At 42.8% G+C, this 18,054-nt stretch overlaps 1 protein-coding gene across 2 annotated transcripts in view; it reads right to left on the reverse strand.

Annotated features, from left to right (window-relative positions):
- The window catches only part of RREB1 (ras responsive element binding protein 1), a 90,821-nt gene that overhangs the window by 15,857 nt on the left and 56,910 nt on the right, over positions 1–18,054 (reverse strand). For both annotated transcript variants that reach the window (XM_026842962.1, XM_026842961.1), the window contains 2 exons: positions 8,842–9,031; positions 4,351–7,093 (listed from right to left, as the gene is read on the reverse strand). In XM_026842962.1, the coding sequence (XP_026698763.1) occupies positions 4,351–7,093; positions 8,842–9,031 (2,933 nt within the window). The remainder of the gene's footprint in view (positions 1–4,350; positions 7,094–8,841; positions 9,032–18,054) is intronic.

Here is an 18,054-nt window from a genome sequence, read left to right on the forward strand (position 1 = left end):
ACTCTTTCTTTTTAGATGCCTGCTAAGTCAACCATAAATTTATGGTTACAAATAGCACCACTTTCTGCACTCTTATTTGGCTTCATTCACAATGCAAATACAAAACAGAACTTCAAAGTTGAACAGAAACCCTTTAGCTTCATGATAGCCCAATTCCTTTCCACATTTCTTTTCAAGCATGCAATGACAGGATTAGCTGAGGATTAATTACTTAAAACTCAACCTGCATCTCAGGTCACAATTTTCTCATATTTTCAAGCCTTTAAAACTTTTATATCAGCCAAACATTTGTCATACATACCAATACTTACAACAGATAAGATATGCTTCTTTCCACATAAACGTCTTAGTTGGACATCTCAAAACCCAAACAAAAATCCTGCTTACTGTGCAAACTCCAATCCTCCCAACCCAAGCCACAGTCCTGTTCCCAAATATGTTACCTTTAAAGGCCCAAAAAAGATAATGCAAAAAAAAAGCAGTATTCTCTGCTTTCTGTATTGTCTCTTAAAGGCAGTTGTTCTTCTGATAAAATATGCTTACTCACTGGAGGGCAACCTAAACAGTCAGTTTAAGTGCAATGTGATTTGATTTTTTTATTAACTTTTTCTGTAAGAATGTTCATGGTCTGTATTAAAATACATCTGTGCCTACGTATTGACTCAGAACTGACTGTAAAATTTGGTTAGCAGCACAGCAGGACTAGTCTAGGCTGGATGCTTCACGGAGGCCAGTAATTTGAAAAGTCTTTTCAATATAAAGGGTCATCTAAACAATCACAGCATGTAAGAAGATCATTCCTTAATTAAGATATCTCCCACCACTGTCATCCTAGTGGAAACACCTTAGCGCCACAGTAAGGACAAATGTTGCAATGTAAAGATGTCTACAATTTCACTTTGACTTAAGTCATAAAAGCAAAGAATAAAAATGCCTATTTATTTATTACTTTATTTTGTTTATAGATCTTTTCTTGTCCAGTTCATTCCTGTTGTAACACCAAAACAAAACTAAACCAAAAAAACCCCCTCTCCTCTGCCATTAAATCTCACCTTCTACAAAAATAATCTTGGGACCAATAAAATCTGGCAGTATCACTCTGAAAATATTCTCAAGTGATTCTCTGCAAATGGATCTAGGTTATCTACTACAAACTAATGGCCAGAAAAGACCATTATTTTAATTTTATATTGAACCTAGTGTGATGCACATGTAAAGGAGCAAAATTAACTGCACCACCTGCAGGGCAAATCTTACTTGCTGCTCTAAGAATGAAAAAAGTCAAGAGCAGGACAGGAGAACAAAAAAGAAAGGCAATCCGAGCTAAGCACAGAAGAGTAAATTAAACAATAAAGATATCAACAGAATATATTGAAACCAAGTGTTCAAGCACATTCAAACAAAACACAGTACTGTGTTAAACACTGTATAACACCAAACTACACCAAACTCCCAGTGCTCCACTTGTGAGCTTTGCCTTAAAATAAAAACTGGTGAGGAAGGTGTATGCTTTTACAGGGAAATGTTTTTGAACTGAAAAACACACAGTGGAGCTGAGGTAAGAATAAGCAGGGCAAAAGCTTTCACTAGAGAGACTTTTGGTTGCACGAGGGAGGTGGGCTACTGGCAGCATGTGCATTTTTGCACTTTCACCAAAGGTGAATATCATCTTGACACTGTATGGAAGGAGTCCTCAATGTCAACATTTTATTGAACATGGAAGACACACTTGCAAAAATCTTTTCATGTCTGTATAAACACGGTAGTTTAGAAATGATAATATACAGATATTACTTAAATGCTCAAAATTATACACCTTTTTCCTCAACCATGCCCAGTCATAATTAGCTTAGACCACTTATGTAAATTACTCCAATAACAACTTTCCTACAAATGGATGGAGAGGAGCTAGTTGCCACTTTTTAGCTCAGATGACTGCCTTGTTCTTTTGATAGCAGCATACTACATAAATCTAGGAGCAGAGATCAGCCTGCCTGTAGTGATTCCCTATGGAGCAAATACCCAACACATGCAGTCTGGATGCAGATCACTGTAACTCATCTATCCCGTTCACATCAGTCTCCTGGTCCCTTCTCTCCTCAGGTCAGGGAGCAGACATCAAGATCAGACAATTAAGTTCACCTTTTCTCTTTACAGTAAGATTAGTGAATATGTTTTTTTCTTAACTCCTTTTAAAAACCAGAGATATCTAACAAGTCACTGCCTGTGCAATAGGTGGGGATGGAAACCATGTGTTGCACTATGACACTGTAGATGTCTCCACCAGAAAACCAACTTGCCCACCCAGAACACAAACACAACAAACAGCCATATCTATCCTGCAGCTGCTAAACTCCTCCCATGCCACCAGCACCTGACACTCACCACAAAAACACAGGGCTTGCTCCACCTGAATGCATCCCAGCACTTGCTTTGGCACCAGCTCCCTGGCCTAAATCTCCTCTACCTTCCTAGCTTACCTTTCCCTCCCCTCCAGTAAGCCTCATCTACACTACTGCCACAGGGGAGCTGCTGCAAACTCCCAGTTTAGAAACAGAGCACTAGTGTCACCTGAAAGGAGATGCCCCAAGGCCAGTCAAAGCTTGCAATGGGGTGGTCCTCCAGCAACAAGTCTCCCTCAACACTGATGTGATGATGATTAGATAAGAGTTCAGTATTACCATTGCCAGAGCACACCAACTGGAATCTCATTATTGTCACTGCCACAGTATCACCAAAGATCTTCTATCTGCACTGAGGATCCAGCCCTGCTACAGCCACAGTTGCTTGCCTTCCTTATGGGGATTGCAGCACAGCCCAGTGGTAGCAGGGAAGACAAGTTCTACCAGTATAACTCATGGCTGAGTGCATTTTCCTGTCTTCATTAAGGGTTTATACCAGTGTTGCTACCTTGGAAGTCTGCCATCAATAAGCAGGTCAAACCCCTTAGTCTGGGAAAAGCCTCTCTATTGTTTTCTGTCTCATGAACGGTTCTTCAGTAACTATATATTTTTTTTGGAGAGCAGGGTGTTAGAAAACAATTGGTACAAATAAAGAGCTCTGCTTCACCATGGAAAGTAAACTGTACGCTTAATAAGATGAAATAGTTTGGTTTCTGTGGGCCAGAAAACAATAGCCTCACTGTTGCACTGATACCTTGCAAGTTATGTCCTCACGTCACCCAAACCAAACTGTAATAGGGACTGCTCCCTCCACAGCTCAGGTTCGCTTTAAACCTCTTAGCTAACCTCTTCTACCTCTTCAGGTTTCCCTCTTTAGCACAGACATGAACCAGTTGCTCCAGGAAACCTCAATTCCTTAAAAAAAAAATGAAGTTATCTTTCATGAGGCTGTACTCAATTCCCCTATGGTTTCTTACAAATATCCCTAACTTTTACTCTTTACGTCAGGAGTTGAGATTGCATAATGAAGGAAATCATATTAACAACTGTGACTGACTTAAAAAGAAGCAACACCAAATAGAGCATTGTCCTTTCCTCCTCCAGAGCAGGATGAGAATCTGCTAATTACCTTATTACAAGGTTGGTGGAAAATGGAGCAAACTTCAAATCAGCAACACTATCCAGTTCATTTCCTTTACAGAGAAGAATGAAAAATAACCCCAAACCTAGAATAAAATCTCTCTCCCGAATTCCTTCTTTTGTTTACACATTTGAGGTTACTTACACAGTGGCACAACAGTAAAGATTCCATACACATCTCCACACCTTAGGGCATAAACCCACCTTCAGTAGTCTAGCACTGAGAAGAAACATTTCCTAGAGGCAAGCTGCTACAAAATGCTCAGGATGATGTTTCTTGCATTCTCCTTTTTGATCTGCCAAATAAAAGCCACCGCATGAAAAAAAAACATGCTGAACACTGTATTATTTTACTTTCCTGCCACAATTCTATACTTACTTGCTCATTTTTATGGATCTTTTTATTATTACTGATGCAGACAAACAGCCACTAGAAGCAGCCAAACAAACCATGTAAGGCACAATGAAATATTCAACATACACATTCACCTTCAAGGTAAGACAATAATAACAGAACACCTGAAACCAGAGTCTTTTCCCAGGTACACTAAGTTATGCCACTGAAGTCAAATGGGTTTTAGCAGTTTAATTTGCTCCTCGATACTCAAAGGCATAGAGATTATTCCATTACTGAAAAATTTACCACCACCACTACACAACGGCAACAGCTCCAGATTTGCAAAATAACAAAGAATACCATTTAGGCATCAGAGAGAGGACAAGAAAGGAAGATTCCTCCACGGGGAGGCCCTTCCATGAGGAACATCCTCAGGTGCTATAATCCACCGTGAGCACAAGGCACTCTTACCTGTGTGAGTGAGCATGTGCCGCTGCAGGGAATTTGCCCATGGAAAGACTTGAGGACAGTAAGGACAGGAGATATTTTGCAGGCAGTCTGAGTAAGCATTCCTCTTCCCTCTCAGAAGCTTATCTTCAGCAGTTTCCTTCTCATCCTCACTTGTTCCATTTCTGCCACTTTCTTCCTTGAAATTGTCAGTGGACTGCAGAAACGGGCTAAATTTATTAGTGTCTGTGGTAGCCAGCATCTTCTCTATGCTAGCAAACTCCCCACTTGACTCCAGATCCACACCACTGCTAAGTTTAGGCTTATTTTTCGTTCCTTTCTTTCTACCTCTTTTCTTGGTCAACCCAGCATCGGCAATGGGAGACTGTTCTGGATCACATGCCTGAGTCAGGTCATTGGGCAGGCTGGAGTCTCTCTGAATAGGCATCACGATTGTCACTTTTGCTTTGGCGTTCCCTGATTTGTCACACCCAGTGGAGTTGCTCATTGCCTTGGGACTGACGTCTGCAGCCTCTGTTTTCAGCAAAGCAGGAGCAGAAGACACAGATGAAATGATCTGTGCAATGGAAGCCAACGGTGGCAGCTCTTTAGTTACTGGAGGCTTTGGCAAGAGAGGTGGCGGTGGTGGTTTAGGCCTCAAGGGTCTCAACAAGGCAGAATTGCCAAGGAGAGCTGGAGAAATGATCGGGACAGTCAAATGCAATGAACCTTTCAGTGGCTGGGGATGTCTGATGGCCCTATTTTTCTCTGAGTTCCCATTGGCACCAAAAACCAAAGGACACTGCAGACAGTTATAGGCTTTATCACTGTTCCCAGAAGCAGTCAAGTCTTGATTTCTGGCTTCACATGTGATATCATCTTTATCCTTCTTCAGGGCTTTGGGGATGGACAGGTCGATAGGCTCCATGGAACAGTCATAGAGGGACAGGGGAGAAGAGCCAAACAAGTTCTCTTGCTTCACTTGCACAGCACTCAGGTTTTTGTTCTTCTGAGAGAAATCCAACGGCTCGTCAAAATCCATCGGGAAGTTGCCTGCAGGTTCAAGTTTGATGGGAACATGAGATGATGTCCCAAGCAAGAAGCCATTTTGTGGCTCCAGGAAAGGTGTCATGGGCTTGCGGTCCATGTAAGTGCTGTCGTCCAATAAAGGAGGGTCTGTCTGGCTTTCCTGGGCACTGCAGTCCACTGCTAAGATGTAATTCTCAATCTCCCTTTCTTGCACATGCAAGTGCTGCTTGAGGATATGGTGAATGCAATTTCTCTTGGCTGAAAAGGCTGTGCCACACTCCTTGCACTCAAACGGCTTCTTCTTCTGGCAACCACTGTGTGTCCTCATGTGAATGCGGAGGGCCCGGTAATGCTTCAGGTCCTCGCCACACAGCTTGCACACTGTGTCTGGGGAGCAGAAGGCATCCACCATCTCTGCAGCATTGCTGGTGACATATTCGATGTTCTTCTCTATATCCTTCCTGGTCACTTTGAGGTGCTTCTTTCGCAGGTGCCTCTCGCAATTGGCTTTCACTGTGAATGGGTAGTGGCAGATTTTACAGATGTAAGGCCTCTCCCCACTGTGTGTCCGCAGGTGCCGGATCAGCGCTGCCTTGTCAGCTGCAATGTAGTCACAGATGTTGCACTGGTATGGGGAAATACCCAAGTGAGAACGGATGTGAGCTCTCAGGACACCAGAGAAGGCAAAGACCTGGTCACAGAAACGGCAGGGGTACAAAACTTTCCTCATGGTTGGGGCTTTCTTGTTCGCTGCCCCTGCGATGATGGCTTTGAGGTCTCCTTCTGTGACCTCTTGCTTGATCTTGGCTTCCATACTCAGAGGCAGGAGAGCTTCAATGATGCTGTCCTGCTCCAGTTGTGTCTTCATCTCATGCTGAGTTAAAGGCTCTACTTTGGGTTGGAGGAGCAACTGCGAGGAAGGACTTGATTTGGCTCCTGGCTGGGGGAGGTGAGAGTTGGAGGAGGACTCCACCGAGTTCTTGATCAACCTCAGAGGGGGAGGTGGGAGGCTTGGGCTGATGCAGCCAGGGGAAGCTTGCTGGGCACTGATAAGAGGAGGAGGTGTAGAGGTTGCGACGACTGTTCGGGGTGTTACCAAAGGCTTTGGCTTCAGCGGTGGCATATGCTTGAAAATGGACTGCACAGGGACAGAAGGTGCCTTAGAAAGTGGAGGAAGACTGATTTGAGGAGGAGCAGAAGAAGCCATCTTCAAGATCTGCTGAATGTCTGCCAGCTCAATGGCAGACTCATTGGAGATGGGTTTTACCACAATACTGCTGTCAGGCTGGATGATAAAACCCTTCTGGAAAGGCTGCAGTGAGAGGAGCTTTATGTTTTCTTTTGTAGGGGGAAGGACTGAAAATGACCCTCCCATGGAGGCAGCTTCCAGAGGAGAGAGGCTGAGCAGACCGGTGCTGCCCGGTTCCTGAGGTAGGTTACTCTTCAGTGCTCTGAGCCGCATTTCTTGGACCTCATCTTGTGTATTGTCCTCCTGCTTGACAGGCTTGATGTCTTTGGTGTACTGTAGGCCCAAGGATGCCATGAAGGCTTTCTGGTCTGGGTTCTCGCCAGGTGGGGTCATGGGCTGTGACTTGTGCTTGTCTTTTCCCTGATCCATCACATGAGTTTCTGTGTGCAGTTTGAGCGCCGAAAGCATGGGGAATGCCTTGTTACACGTCTCACAAATAAATCGATGGAAGTCACTGATGCACCTTCGCAAATTCGTTTCACACCAGACCTGCAAGACATGGAAAAATATTTAGAGTAGACATCTCAAACTGAAAAGGCGTCACATCTTGTTGCAAAACAAAATCAGTTCACTCTCTCTTCCATTTGCCCAAGTTAAGGAGTTCAGAGCAGTCACCACCTACCCGGCATGGAGATATTCCTGCTCCTGCCTTTAGTCACCTAGGTGGTATACCTGAATTGAGCCGAGTCTTCAAAAGTTCCCTTCTATAAAGGAAAACTCCTTCAGAGGGATATTCAGACTCTCAAATAATTTTCCATCCTGAACTTCACTTCCAGAAGTCTCATTTCACTGACAGAACAGGAGCCTCAGTAGACTATACCCCAAACTCCAGTAAGCTGGGCATTAAGACTACCTCCTTTAGCTTTATTACTACAAAGAAACTAGGAGGCAAGGAGAAAAAAAAAAAAAAAGGCATCCAAGAAGGCAAAACAACACAAACCAACCAAAATAATATCCCCCAAAAGCAAACCAATGAAATACAGGGCCCAAAACAGGAGGGCTTTTGGTTAGTGAATTCTGATTACATTTATTCTTCCAAGAAAAATACTAAGCTCACAAATTGATTTTATACCTGTCTCTGAAAATTATCATGAATCCAAATGCTGTATTTAAATGCTACCCAGATAGCTAACATGTTGTAAAGGTTCCACACCAAAGAAGAGCACAAGTGATAAATTTAGAGGGCTGGCAAGATCTTTATACACTCTACACACTTTGTTAAGATATTTCATAGGTCTTGCCTCACAGTGCAAGCAAAAGTCCCAGCATTTATAACTTTGTCTGCCAGTAATTACAAAAGAAATAAAATCAAGTTGTTTAAAAAGTTCTCTCTTCTCCTGATTTTGTAACTTTTACACCAAGACTCTACCAGAGTTACAGAATGACCTCCATGCTCATGCCTCCCTGGACAAGGAGCAAATTTCAGGTCTACCATCTTACAGCCAGAAGAAATGGAAATCAATATTTTAATCCAAGTAGAAAAAGAAAAGCGCAGATACTGAATAAGCATGGTCCTGGTGGATTGTGCTGCTGCTTTCTTTCTTTAAAAAAAAAATAATAATAATAAGCTGCTTCATCCAGACCCAAACTAAGGCAGGCAAGGTTTGACAGAGGGAGGAATAATGCCATCTAATAGAAAGCTTTATGACTCTCAGAAAAATATTTACAGACTATCTCCCTGCCTTTCCCAAGCCCCTGTCCCTCAAAGGTGCAAAATCTTCAGACCTCATGGAAAAACATAGTGGAAAGGTGCCTGGGAGTTTTGAGAAGAAATCACTGAAGATGTCACCGTTTAGTAAGGTGACCTCCCAAAGGTTTTCAGAACACAAGTACATCCTTGTTGCACTAAATTACAATAAATAATGTCTTCCTTACCATGTGTCCTCCCTATCGATTTTAGATATGCGATGGTTTTGGGAAGGAGAGAAGTAATGGGCAGGCTGAAATGGGCAAGTATCTAATATCACTTAAGTTTTCCTTTAAAATATTTTCATAGATCTTTCACACCAATAGTTATCCACTGCAATGCTGAAAAAAAAGCAACCCCAACATTCTTTAGATGAAAAAAGAAAAAGAAAAGGCAGAAAGTGTTTGAAGCCTACACAGACAGTGGTAAGGTGCTTTCCACAAAATATCCTGCACTCAGTCTCTGCCTCTTCAAGGATGAATCTTTCAATGAATTCAGAAGATATGCACTGTATCAGCTAGCACCTTAAGCTATGACGAACAGAGAGTACCTGAGAAATGCGGGGGAACTTCCTACACGAGAAGTCCGTGAATCCCAAGTCATGGAAGCCTGCTGGAATCGAAGGGTTGTTCTGAATGAATGGCTTTCCCATGGGATCCCTGGGAAGCTGTTTGTGGATAACTGCATTATGGCGCAGTAATCCCCGATGAGTACGAAAGGTAATACAACAGATGTCACACCTGGAAAGAAAAGGAATAAAATAAAATGACTTACTGACTACTGGAAGCTTAAGAACTAGCATTCTTTTTGCGTTAGGACAGCCTCCTTTCTCTTGCCCTGTGATACTAAAAACCTGCTAAATGCAAAACGAAGCCACAGCTTGTCAAAAATCTATCACTGCAGAAAGGCCATTTCAGTCACAATTACTTTCTACCAGTTTCTGGCTTTTAAGTTCACTGGAAGTTTAAAGAACATAGCACATGAGAACTGAGCATCCCACATGGGCAGACAGCAAATTGGCAGCTGAGACCACAGCCTTCTAAGAACCTTCCTATTGTGCTACATAAAATACTTCAATGGCTTGACACCATTTCATTTTTACTAAGAAGTACTACTAAAATAAAAGACATTTTTAAAAAATCAGTGACAAGAAGGGGCTAAATCGGACCTAAGTAGCAATCAGCTGCAAAAGTATACATAGCACTTTAACTACTGCTTAAAACATACTACTGCACACCACTCAAATACCCATGTATAATTTTCTTTGCACTGCCTTTCCATAAACTTGCACTGATATTTTTCAAAGCTGTTATGAGAAATATACTGTTTTAAAAAGGAAAACTAGTGCTCCATGGAGGGGAGGGCAGGTCAGAGGAGGAAGACCTGAAACAGGTTTAACACTTCTGACATTAATATACCCCCTTCACAGCCTGTGTGCCCCAAAGAAAACTGCAGAAGCAAGGTCTTTTCTGACCCACACTTTATTGCTATGGTTTCTTGTTTTTCTTAAGTTCTCAAATCCAAAATTCAGCTAATCAAAAGTTTCTCACACAAAGTAGACTTCAGTTAAACAACCAAAGGTATGGGAAATGCAGCTATGTTGAAGGCAGTAAGGACTATGCAGCAACACTTGGACAACACATTAACAAACAAGCCTCCTGCCTTTTAAATATCTGGGATTTCAGCTCTGCAGCGTGACAGGTCACATCCACTTTGCATTCAGCAAGTGACACACAGTTTCACTCAATATGATTCCTTGGGTTACAGCCCCAGCTTGCATCCAAAGCATGGGTTTCACAGAAGCAAACACCAGTGAATGTGAAGCATTCAGATTTTGTCGGTGATAATATTATACACACTAGGAGTTTTTCACATATCTCCCCCCTTAGTTCTCATACTGTCTTCGTCCTCCACACAAGGAAAAGGACGTGTGCCTACTCATTAAAAAAACATCCTGCAATTAGAAATGACTTCTGACAAAATCCTGAAACCACTCCCTCCCTGTCCTGTCCCTAACAAACTCCCATTGTTGTTCTTTTTATCACTACATAAACTTCCACAGACCTTTTTTATTCCCTGAAAATTAAGAGATAACCAAGTCACCCACAAAGCAATTGGACTCACAGTCTCTGAGTGGTGAAAGAAGCATGTGTGAAGTGTATGTAACATGGTCTTTGTTATCATGGTACCCAGAACACTGGGACATAAATATTACGTGCTGAAGGTTTGATCTGTTTTATCTCCCCTGTCAATTCACTTGCATCCTACCTTTATAATTCTTGCCAGCACAATCCCTGCATTCCACTAAATACCAAACCAATGCTATTTACAAAGCAAATGTTTACTTAAAGAGGTCTGCTAAATGTGACAACAATCTTGGGGAGGGGGGGAATGCCAACATGTAGCACTCCTCCCGCATCAGGATCTACAGCTCTCCTCCAGCTTGCTTGGCAGCACCCATTCCGTGATGCAAAGCTTTTATCTTCAGTGAAAACAAAAACACACAACCATCATAACCGCTGGGGGAAGAAGGGCATTAAAGGGTTAGAGCAGTCACCTGAAGACCTTGCAGGCTACTGAAATAAAATTCTTCTTTAGAGGTGATGAAAACGCCTCATGTGAAAGCAAGCAGTGCTTCTGGCATCCTCCTCCTGTACGTCAGCATACAGACAACAAGGGCTTGCAATCAATTTGCTCCTGCACCAGGAGCATTGCTGACCGTCTGTGGGGCCAGCTGTTCTGCATAGGGTTGCAGACCCTCATCTTGGGGTGTCTTGAGGCAGCCTCAGGGTTCCTGATGTGCCTGGCCTCCCCTGGACCAGCAATCAGTGCAACAGCTGTATCCCCTCGTGCCTGACAGGGCAGGCACAGCTACCGCTGACTGGACCAAAACACTACTGGGGAGAGCTGGTGCCTTCTACAGTACACCCGGGACTTGGGCCAAGCAGGAGCCTGTGCCCCTCTGCAAGCAGCCTGTGCCCCTGGGCAAGAAGCCAGCACGCCCACACAGCGGGGTGGTGCGCCTCGTCCATCTTACACTCCCTCACCTCCATCCACTGTGTGACATGTTGATTTTAAGCACTGGTTTATTTAGAGCTCCTATCAAAAGTTGAACTTGAGAGTAAATCTTTCAGAGCAGGGACCCGTGTGAAAGTCCTTTGCAGTACCACCTGTATCAACTACTATGCCTCAGGACAGTAAAAATTTGCAATTTAAAAATGGTGTTTTCCATGCAAAGGGAACTGCCTCCCCTCCCCCCAAACAAAAGCAATATATCTTGAAAAAGGAATATGTACTTTCTCTCTTTTGTAATGCATAGGATTAAACACTTCTGTGTTTTTCTCTTCCTTGGTCTTCTATTTTCCTTACTGTGAGTGAAGAAGCAGTAAGCAAAAAGAGAAGTCAGGAAAAGGATTAAGCTCTTTTTCCATTCAGTCAAACAGAAGCTCCTGGCTGAAAAAAGAAACATCCAGATAAATCACACCCGTCATCTCAAGATGCAGGCACTTCAGGGCATATAAATGCACCGCGCCCTGGCTCAGCACTTTGCCCTGCTGCCACAGTTTACAGATCACGCAAGAGCTGGAGCACAGGACTCCTGTGGATGTCCTCCCTTCCTCCATGGCCCAGGCACACCTGTAAACGCAGATGCAGCTCAGAGAGCCAGAATACAAACAGCCCAAGAAAAACTCTCCCTGAGAGATGTGTGGGGCAGCCTCCCCAGGGCTGGCTTTCCAGGCAAGCAGGTGGCCCAGCAGGGTCCAGAGCCTGCACTGGCACCCTGGGCCCACACCACTGGCCAAGGGCAAGGGAGGTCATTGTAAAGTCACTCGATGCTGGGGGCTGCCGCTGCACCACTGGCTTGGGAGGTCTTTCGGGCTCTGCAGACCTCACTTGGGCTTGTCAGTCTTTGCTATGGATGCAAGCCATTTAAAGTATATGGCCCGTTTGCCCAAGTGTATGCACAACGTTTTTTTTTTTTGTGTGTGTGTGTGTGTGTGTGTGTGTGTGTGTGTGTGTGGTTTTTTTGAGCTCACTCCCCCTCACCTCAAGTAGGAAGGGAGTCCGAGTTTCTCCCAAGTGACATGACTTGAGCTTTCAATACAATTAGCAATGCAGGTGCAGATAAGGATATGTACCATCTCCAAGAAAAATTCAGAGATACTAAGCTTCAAAACCTAAAAAGTTAAGGCAAGCATCATGCTGCATTGACTAAGGCTTGTATTAATTTAAAATGGAGTAAGCTGCCATGCCTAACAACACATTAACTGGAAGCATTCTTTTTTTTTTTTAAGGAAGCCTAACCATTAATTTCTCTGTTTTGTCATCAGTACTATTTTCCATCTTTAGGTAGTGTCAATGCCTGCTGTATTTGTGGATCTAAAAACACAGTCTAAGAAGGACAAGAGAAAGGAATCCTAGGTCATATGAACATTTTTTCATCTTGATTAAATTGCTTTTTAAAAAAAGTGAAATAATTATGGAAAGTCTGAAAAGTCCAGCATATCAAATAAAGCATCTGAAACATATGGTAATACTTTGCTCATGATGAACTTAAAAAAAAAAAACCACCACCAAAAAAACCCCCCCTTCTCCTTACAATTTCACAAGTCTGCTCATGTGTACTGCCAAGTCAAACACGGATGGTATGGCTGCAGAGAACAGAGATGGGAACAGGTTCTGAGGTTGTTAGCAGAACAGGCAGAGCAATGGCTCAACACCTGAGTGGAGATAAAAGCACTCTACTTGCAAGGTAAGTTTCCAGATGTAGCAAATAAAAGCTGCTGTGTTATCATGTGATTGCTAGTCTTGGCCACAGTTTTCCATTTTTCTATAAATATGATTACAGAGCAGAGAGAAGAAAGCTGTTCGGTTCCAAGCACAGAGATTCAATTATAAGTAAAAAGGAAAAAACTGCTTTTAGCAGCTAAGACCACTTTAAAATGAGTTTTATTCTCAATTGCCTTTATGTTTTGGAGTCATTCATACCTGTACAATGCGAATGTAATATTAGGGCTCTGACTCTCTGGAAGAGGTGTAGAAAGAAAGCGGGTGAGAAACCAGAACTTCTAAAACACAAAAGAAGAATCGAAATATAACTGTGCTACAACAGTGCAATGACCAGGCTGACCTCGGTGCCCAGGCCACGTATCACACCAGGCTAGTCTGTTTAATTATTACTACACCAGTGCACCTTTTTCATTTTTTTTTTAAATGCAGACAAGGTCTCTGTGTAAAAACACACCATTAAAAAGCTTTCTACTAAAATAAGTTAGTATTCTTGAAATGTGTAATGCTAATTAGGATATAAGAGCATTTTAACAGCCTTTAAGAAATAGGCAATGCTTTGTGCAGCATGTTCAAGAGGCAAGCCAAGATTTACTACACTTACAACAAGCAGCACCTATGCAAGAAAAGTTTACATAAGCAATGCCTGTTGCCTTGCACTACACTCTCCCCTGAGCCAATTCCAATTTGTCAGCAATGGAAATAGCTTTTTTTCCTTAAAAAAATTAAAGACATTTTAGAAAGGAAATACAGAGCCAAATTTGAAGCAAAAATTAATAGCTCTTGTTTTGGTTAAGGGTAATGCAGTTAAACATTCAACCCTTCTAAATTTTATGTCAGTAGTCAAGATGTAAATGGCAAACATTTAATATCCATCATTCTGTTACCAAGAATTTAAACAAACACTAAGCATTACCTGAGACTGGCAGTGGGAAAGAGAAAGTGACATTTAGCATTCTTCTAGTCACACTTCTGAAACCATACAAGAGTAGACTAAAACCTTAAGTTTTCACCCACCCAGCTCACTGTGTTGCCCATTTTGTGGATCTCAACAAACAAAACCAATATTAATCTCTAGGCCTTATCTAAAATAAAAGGCTTGATACCATTTTGTTCATTTCCTGTCCATGCTCATTAACAACTGCCACAAACAGAAGCAAGGAAAACAAAACAAGAATGAAACATATCCCGAGACAGAAGTCATTAATACACAGTTATGTTATTTAGTCATCTAACTCCTCCCACTGAAATCCCTAATATGTACTGTATATAAATTTCTACCTTTGTTGTTATTATTCTCTTTTCTGTCTCACATTATTTTCAGAATTAATGCGGCTCTTCTTACAAGCAAAAAAAAATCCTATGCTGACCTAAAAATAATACAACTGGGCAGAAGAGAAGATGAGCGACTCCCTGCCATTGACTCATGTCCACACCAGGGACGGGAGCAGCCTCCCAGCCTCTGCACCGGTAATGTGCGCTGCAGAGGAGGCCAACAAGGAGGGGGAGATGGAGAAAGGATGGTTTCAAACATAAGGGCTTTCACCACCTATGAAAGAAAAACTAGCAAGTTACAGACATACAGGAAAGGATTCTTTTGCTTCTCTCTCACTTCTTTTGGAGCAAGGCAAAGGGAGGCAGATGAGACCAAGAAAATTGGTTTCTGCTTCTGTGCAACCCCACCCAGGTCCAGATACTCATCTCCTTTTGCATGAAAAACCCTTCCTGGCCTCCACACCCAGGGCCCTGGGAAATAACATCCAACAGCTGCACTAATCTCTCCCACTTGCTGCAGATGAGTGATGGAAAAGCAGCAGTGCTATGAATGCCGCTCCTGCCTTCCCCCCCGGGGATCCCCATGGGTCTTCCTGCTGTCCTGCGATGACCGTTCCTACCTCCTTCCCCTGCAGCATCACAGCGTGTCTGACCCCGAAGGACCTGCTGCTCTCCCAGTGCTATGGGTCAGCGCCGAAGCTGCAAGTGGCAGAGTAGCACCAGGAGCCAACGCAGGCATGACGGGCTGGAGAGGCGCCCCTCCCTTTTCCCAGCACACAGAGGGACAGAGATAGCTCACCAGAAGTTCAGTGCACGTTGCTTCATCTCAGCAAAGGCAGGACTTTTCTTTTAACTTTTCCTCCCTCCCACCTCCCCACTGATTGTCCGACTGTTACCAATGTGTCCCATTGTCCCTTTAATCCTCTCCCTCAAAGAAGCCACCCTTGGGTGCAGCAAAGGCTGACACCACTGTGCCAGACCTTCTATTAATAGAGGGATGCACAATGCTGTGTGCATTCCTACAGCCACGCTCTGGTCCAGGCAAGAAAAGTATCATGTAGGAGCCAGGGTAGATCTGATATAAGCCAGAGCGATGTTGTGCTTCAGAAACTTGTCGGCATGCTGCAGAGCCAGCGTCAGCACCAGCATATTGTGACTCCCACAGTCAGAGTAACTCAAGAGAAGTTAATCACTATAAGGTTTAATAAAAAGGCATGAGCCATCCTGTGCCACCTTTTAACTTTGTGTGTGAGCAAAGAAAAATCAGGAAAAAAGATTTCACTTCTACCCAGCACTGTAACAAATTGCATGCACCAGAAACATTTCAACAGTACCAGATTTAAATACCTCTGCCCCAGTGGATCAGTAGTTCACTCTAACATTTACTTCAACAGAATTAACATGGAACTAAGAACAAATAAAGGGAAAATGGGAGATGGACTGCAGACACTTGCACAAAGTACTTAATTTTCTTATAATGACCTTTTTACTTAATAAAGGTCAAAGTTTTAAAAACCAAAAGTGTCAAGAAATTGGCTGGATGGAATCATGGAGCAAAAGCTGAAGATCAACATAAGCAACAATGAAGGATTTAATAATTAGGGCAAGCATACATGGGGAAAAAAAAAAAAACCAAACCAAACAATCATGACCAGTACAGTTCTCTACAGCTACTAAAATTGGAAGCTGCACATCATCCATAATAAAAGTCATTATTTGTGCACACAAACTCAAGTGGACCTTCTGGTATTCCTTCAGGGTAAGAAAAGGAAAGCTCTTCCTGCATTCTAACACATCTTTCAAATATGGAAGCCAAGAACTTGTGTAGTTTTAAAATTAATGGCAAGAGTTAAAAAAAAAAAATCTATGTGTCTACTGTGTTAAAAAAGCAACACTACTTGTCTCAAGTAACATAAAAAGAAACACATCTACAGGCATTTGTCTATCCTATAACCATCCACTGATGACAACAGGGCTCACAAATAGGTGCAGCCAAATCTGGCCTGAACACCCTTGCCCTTATCTACATTCGCAGGTAAGCTATGCTCAGCACGCAGACATGACTGTTAACACAATAAGCAGCAGCCAGCACGAGCCTGAGTATAAACAAACCCTGGTCATCAGGATCAGGGAAGCATGCTAATGACCTATTTTGGCTCAGCCCTCTTTCCCTCCTGTATTCCCTTTTACAAGCAGCTTTCCTCTACAGTCAGCTTTGCATTTTATCCACTTTCTATTCTTGCAACCGAGCTAAGATAATACCATGTGACACACCACAGAGTTTCACATGAGAGGGTCACTCCCTGTGTCCATTCACTATCTGGTATTTTTACCCGGCTGCTCTGGATTCCCAGTCTCCTCGCACAATGAGCTCCCTGATGTGAGCTGACTACTTTTAGGCCAACACTGGACTCGCACTGCTCTTCAGATGTTTTCCATCCCTCTTTCCTGAACAAAAACTTCAGAAAGCACTTAAAATGCAGTTCTGGTCTGCTTTTGCAAGCCAGCATACAGACAGATGCTCAACCCACTGATTCTACTTCTCCATTTGCTCAGTAAAAGGATGCATTCGCCAGCTTACTTGCACACCCTCTCCTCTGCAACATTGAGTTGCATCTTACCACAGCGTATTTTTGGTCACAGCATTTACCAGAGCTGGATTTCATCACCACCAGCTGGTTCATGGAATTGCTGCTGAACTGAAAATGCTGCCAACATAGATCAGGATTCAGTTCCTAGTTCCTATTGGCAAGACACTGAGCAAGCAACTTGCAGAGCAGAGCAGGAGACTCAGCCAAATCGGCAATGCCATGCAACTGACCCCTGTGCACCTCCATCCTTGGCTATATCAAATCTTGCAGCATTGACTCTGTTAGTACACACAACTCCAGCGGCAGTTCCTACCTAAACTATCCTTGCTCGTACAATCTCAAACAATAACTAAGAAGGGGAGCATTGGGGCCAAAGTAGAGTGTGCCAAAACTAGGTCAAGGAGGTCCATAAACATGTCTCTGCTGGAATGCTCTCCACCTCTCTCTCAGTACTCAAGAATCGTGTAGGATACAACAACCTCAGAATTATCCAGCTGCATTAAAAGAGCACAACATTTCATATTTTGAAGTTGTAACAAGGAATGAGGCTTATCTATGTGCACACCAATGGTTGTGACAGAGATGGAAAAGTAGAATGGCATTTAACAAAGGTGCATGGAGACTACTTGTCATTCGTGCTTCAAGTTGCTTCCAGTGACAGTGTCAACTACTACGAAAAAACTTCCTTTCCACACCACAAACTCATAGTTTTGTCTCACAAGTAATATAAATTGCAAATAATATTTAGTTTTCAAACACATTCATTCTTCTAAGTTTGCAATGTTACTAATACCCTCTTGCCACAAAAGGCTGACCATGTGTAGAAAGCAACGTGCTTCACAAAAATGAAGTCAAATGGATTATTCCCTATTATATAAGGAGAGAAAAGATGGAAAGTGAATCACTAAAGTTGCTTAAGTAGACAGTGGCAAAAACAGGACTGAAACTTAAGGGGCTTTTTCTGTGTTATTTTTTTTCCCTGTTACATCCTGTACAATGTGCTTTTACTCAGTCACATTGCTGCTCCGTACACAACTTAATCTTGTACTAGTCTTTTGTACTGCTGCTAATGATTGGAATCATCTCTGTACACTTTAAATTTACATTAA

This window comes from Athene cunicularia (genome assembly GCF_003259725.1).
Source record: "Athene cunicularia isolate RWA chromosome 2 unlocalized genomic scaffold, athCun1 chr2_part1, whole genome shotgun sequence".
In the NCBI taxonomy this organism is placed as follows: domain Eukaryota; kingdom Metazoa; phylum Chordata; class Aves; order Strigiformes; family Strigidae; genus Athene; species Athene cunicularia.